This window comes from Serpula lacrymans (assembly GCF_000218685.1).
Source record: "Serpula lacrymans var. lacrymans S7.9 unplaced genomic scaffold SERLAscaffold_18, whole genome shotgun sequence".
In the NCBI taxonomy this organism is placed as follows: domain Eukaryota; kingdom Fungi; phylum Basidiomycota; class Agaricomycetes; order Boletales; family Serpulaceae; genus Serpula; species Serpula lacrymans.
This window is the reverse complement of record NW_006763307.1, coordinates 12440-16925: the sequence shown is the minus strand read 5'-3', so window position 1 is coordinate 16925 and position 4486 is coordinate 12440. Positions and strand designations below refer to the sequence as shown.

Below are 4486 nucleotides of genomic sequence, written 5' to 3'. Positions count from 1 at the left end.
CAAATTTAGAAATCTATTTACAAATTGGGGAGCCATCCCCGTCTTTCCTTTATTGCTCGTGCAACACCCCGGAGCAGGGGCCACCTTGTTGTGGTTTACTTCATTGTTCATAGGAGCGATGTCATGCACCAAAGTTGATTGGTAGCATGGACAAGTGTCAATAACGAAGCGAATATTCAAAAAGACTCGCCTTTGCGCCACACAGGCACAGTGCCACGTGGAATAGTAATTAATATTGCCCTTTTTGAACTTGTGGCTGATCAGCACCACCTCTATTAGGCAATCCAGTCACGCTCACCTTTGCTTTTCCATCCGGTACTTTCCGCGTTTTGGCATTTCGGCAAATTTTCGCATCGCCACTGGCTACACATTGCATTGCGCCCTCGCTTTTGTCGTTTCCCTTACTCCCCTTCCTTTGCCTAGCCCCACCATGGGCCCCTTCCTCTCCTTTTTATTCTCACCCGACGGTCGTTTCTGGGTCCCCATTTTAGTTCACCTCCTCGTCACCTCCACCCTCCTCCTCCTCATCTTCTTTGCTCCCCCACCATTTCTGATGTCACCACTTCCTATCCGCTTCCGTCGCCGATCCGTTGACTACCACGTGCCACTGCTGATATCAGCAAAGCCCCGGCGGCCGGTCCAAATAGGGCAACAGGTCCATCTTCATGACGTCGATCTGCCATCATATACTATCAAAACATCGGTCGCTCGTCTTGCCTGGTTGGAGCGTGGGTGGGTAATTTTTGAGCTGGAGAAGGTTCATCCCCTTGCGTCGCCCATGTTCATCGCTGTCCCATTCACTTGGGTACACTTATCATTTGTCCATCGTCTTCGCTACAGCTACACCTACCACACGCTGCCTGGGACTCACTTGTTCCAAATTGGAACTACTCCTCTCCCTCCCTCGTTTGATCAGGTGGTCCAACACAACCAGTCCATTGGTAAGGCCATGGAACTGTCAGATTTGGACTAGGTGGTGGACCGGTGGCTCCAGTTTCTTTTTTTTCAGCAGAACATTCATTTACAGTGCAACTATTTTTGATTTTTGAATCATTTTTATGGACACATATTTTTTTAGAATGCCTGACTGACAATAAAGGAACTGTGTTGATACTGATAGTGTTTTGCCTTGCCCTTTTTTACTGCATCTTCCCATGACATCATGATCTTCCTGCTCTCTTTTTGCTATTGGACTTTACTTTATGGCTGTACAAACCTGTGACATTACTCACAGCATTTATTGTTCTATCCCTTTCTTTTCTTTTTTTTTGACAATCTTATCCTGTACTACCTACGCAGGATTTGTCAGCGTACATTCCTTCCTTCATATTCTTTCTCATTCTTTTTGCACAGCTATACTGTGCATAGCCTACTTCTCTTTTACTATATAAACCCCTGTATTTTACCTTGTAAAAAAACAACAAGAACTCCAATCGAGACTTCTTCCCTAATCTCAAGTTCACTACTCTGCTACTTGTGATCCAGTGTGGTCACAACACTTCCCACTGCTACTACTGTTAACTGCGGTCATTGTCACTTCCCACTTTTGAAGTCATTGTTATCCCTTTCGATTAGAGTCCTTCTGAGCACTATAGTTTGTGCGTCAGGAGCCTGCTATCACTGGGAACCTTGTCATATTGTCGTTCTCAAACCTACCTTCTGCTACGATTAGCAAGGTAGTGCTCGTCTATACTCGTCACCAAGCCCCTATCCTTCTATAAATTCAACTATCCCTCCTCCTCAAAACCCACACTCATACACCTCTGGGTTTTACTTTGAAGGATCTTTATACGTACCACCCCACGAACAACCAGACCACTCCACTGTTCTAGGAGGCAAAGCCCATAAACAAGTTCCGTGGAATCTGGGAGGATTGTGTGTTAGTTTGTTTTGTGTGTGGTTTTCTAACAACAGTTCTCATCATCGACAGCGAAGGCACCCAAGTGACCTAAGCTCCGAACTCTTTTCCCTGAGCCTTCATTTCAGCAGCTTGCTGATCATAAAAGAAGGCCCGGATTTCGTCGTACGAACGACCGGCCAGAGTTTGGAGCCGATCGTCCGGTTTCTCAGACTTTAATTGGCGCGCCTGGCACCCTTGGTTATTTTTTTGTTGAGCGGCCTGCGCTCCTTTTCTGCAGTCTTGGGACATGTGTCCCTCTTGGCTGCAATTATAGCAGTTCCCCTGGAATCTGCGCATCTGTCCTCCTTGGACCGTGCCAATATCCATAGGGGCTCCCTGCCCTGGTTGTAGCCCGAACGGCTTGAACCCGTGAGAATGGTTTTGATGGTTTGATGACCCAGGGCGCCTCTGGGATGTATTGTTTTTGGTGGTGGACCCGCCACCTTGGTGCATTTGGTAAAGCTCCATGGCTCTACCAACTCGTCATACTTCCTCAGCCGCCAGGGCCAGGTTTTCATTTCTTGTATCCTGCAAGTAGATCTGTTCTGCAATGCAAGGGTTCACATTGCGCTCCAGCAGTTCTACTGCATGTTCATTGCCAAGCCCTCCTTGGATGGAGAGGGCCAGAAACCGGGTAACATAGTCATCCGTCCTCATATTTCCTTGTTTGAAGGAACGGATTTGCTGATGCGCCCAGTCACGCTCAGCTTGTGGTTTGAAATATTTTTCGATCTCTTTCTTGAGATCGCCCCAGGTCGGCCACACTCCCGCGGTGTAGCACTCCTGTAGTCTAACTTGGGCGCATCGACCTGCCACAGGTCCTTTTAGTCGAGATAGCACCGCAGTGGCCACCTAAAAATCGTCGGCAAATGAGTCCCAATTTGCCTTAACCCAAATCTGGAGTTTGATCCACCACTTGGCGAATCGCGCTCTGTCTCCCTCGAAGGCACCAGGGTCAGCAACAACTTCGACTTTCTTGTTGAATTTCTTCTCAACCGAGGGGGTTGCCGCAGGGGGATTTGCCTGCAGCTCGGCGAGTTGATTGGTCAATGCCAAGATCTGCTGCCACATGTTATGCAGCAGAGCGTTGACATCTTGTTGCGACGACATGTCGACTTGTTCTCTTTGTAAAGTAATAAAAAAAATGTAACTGGGGGTCCCCGCTTGTTATCTGCGGATCAACCTCTTCCCAGCTGAGTATCGGATCTCAATCTCCGACTACCCACACTATAGTATTTGAAAGTTTATATAAAAGTTATTCATAATAAACCCTGGTCCGAACGGTTGTCAGGGGGTGGTCCGCTTGTTAAGCTGTCAACCCTTCTCCAGACTGGCGGAGGCAAGTGCCCGGCCTGGTCAGAGGTATTTGAAGAAGAAGTTTTGTATTCTAAAATCTAATCAACAGAGGTTCCACATCAACTGCTGAGCTATAGTACTCCCCTTAATGCTGGGGGCCGCGTATCAAAGGTTTTGGTTCTTCTCCCAAAGCACTACAAGGCCGTCGCGAAGAGCGCACCTATCTGCTACGCGGGATATTCCTAACCAATAACCAAATCTCCTTCACCTTGGAGTCCGGGTGCCCAGTGGGACTTTTTTTTTTTTGCACAATGTGTGAGAGAGTAGAAAGAGCGAGTCCTAATGTTACAACCAAGAGTTAGTTACTCTGGCGCACACAAGAACACACTATAAAGAAGACGTTGAGGGAGTAGTTACCCCTTAGGCTGCAGAGAGTTTGTTGGTTAACAACAGGAGGACTGGCTGAGGAGTCTCCTGGATCTATTGGGGTATATATACTAATACAGAGTGTTTGTACTTATGTACTGTACAGTTGATAAAGTCAGTGGCTGATGATGTCATGGGGCCTAGCCCGCATGACTAGCTCCACTGTGTGAGAGAGTTGTATCTAAAATGAGAAGAAGGCAATGCGGCGCGAGAAAGGGAGTTTGAACAAAAAGGGGAAGTGCCGCGTGGCACCATGTGTGAAAGCTAAAGTGTACAAGGTTAAAGCAGAGAATGAAAAAGAAGGAAAGGTCCGAAAATTGTGTTATCGTAACAGCTAGGGAGAAATTGGCCAAAGTTCTCTAACATCAATTAACTTGGGAACATCTTACAATGTTCAATATGATGATGCAAGATTTAGTTATCACTGTAGGGAGGGGCAACAGTGTCCTTTCATTGCGACATTTTGAGCATCTGACATGAGCATGCAAAGACATACATAAGTCAAAAGTAAGATTTTCTACTTTGTACAATAACCCAGTAACTCCAGGATGCTGGATATGCACAAGTTGGCAACGAGAAATTGCAAGACAACACAAAATACTGTGTATAGGTTAGTCATTAGGAACAGACATTTCCACTATAACGCCATACATGTTTTGCGACTACTTCTAGGTCTAGCTGAACAAAGCCATGATTACTGGAGTTTTATAGATGCCCCAAATATGGTCAGGTTTTGGAGTTGCTGATAATGATGACTCGGATGTGGATAGACTGAGGCATGTACCAAATACAGCATGTAAACAGCAATGTATTGCAATATTAGTTGTGACTACAAAACCACACTGTTTTCTATGTTTCATTTGA

At 46.3% G+C, this 4486-nt stretch overlaps 1 protein-coding gene across 1 annotated transcript; it reads right to left on the bottom strand.

Moving 5' to 3' along the window:
- Positions 1-1948: 1948 nt before the first annotated feature.
- Positions 1949-3010, bottom strand: SERLADRAFT_443448 (uncharacterized protein; the record flags this gene model as incomplete). The annotated part of the gene is made up of 3 exons (XM_007324061.1): positions 1949-2308; positions 2390-2752; positions 2792-3010. The coding sequence occupies 3 exons, from the start codon at positions 3008-3010 to the stop codon at positions 1949-1951; spliced, it is 942 nt and encodes a 313-aa protein (XP_007324123.1).
- Between the last annotated feature and the right edge of the window lie 1476 nt (positions 3011-4486).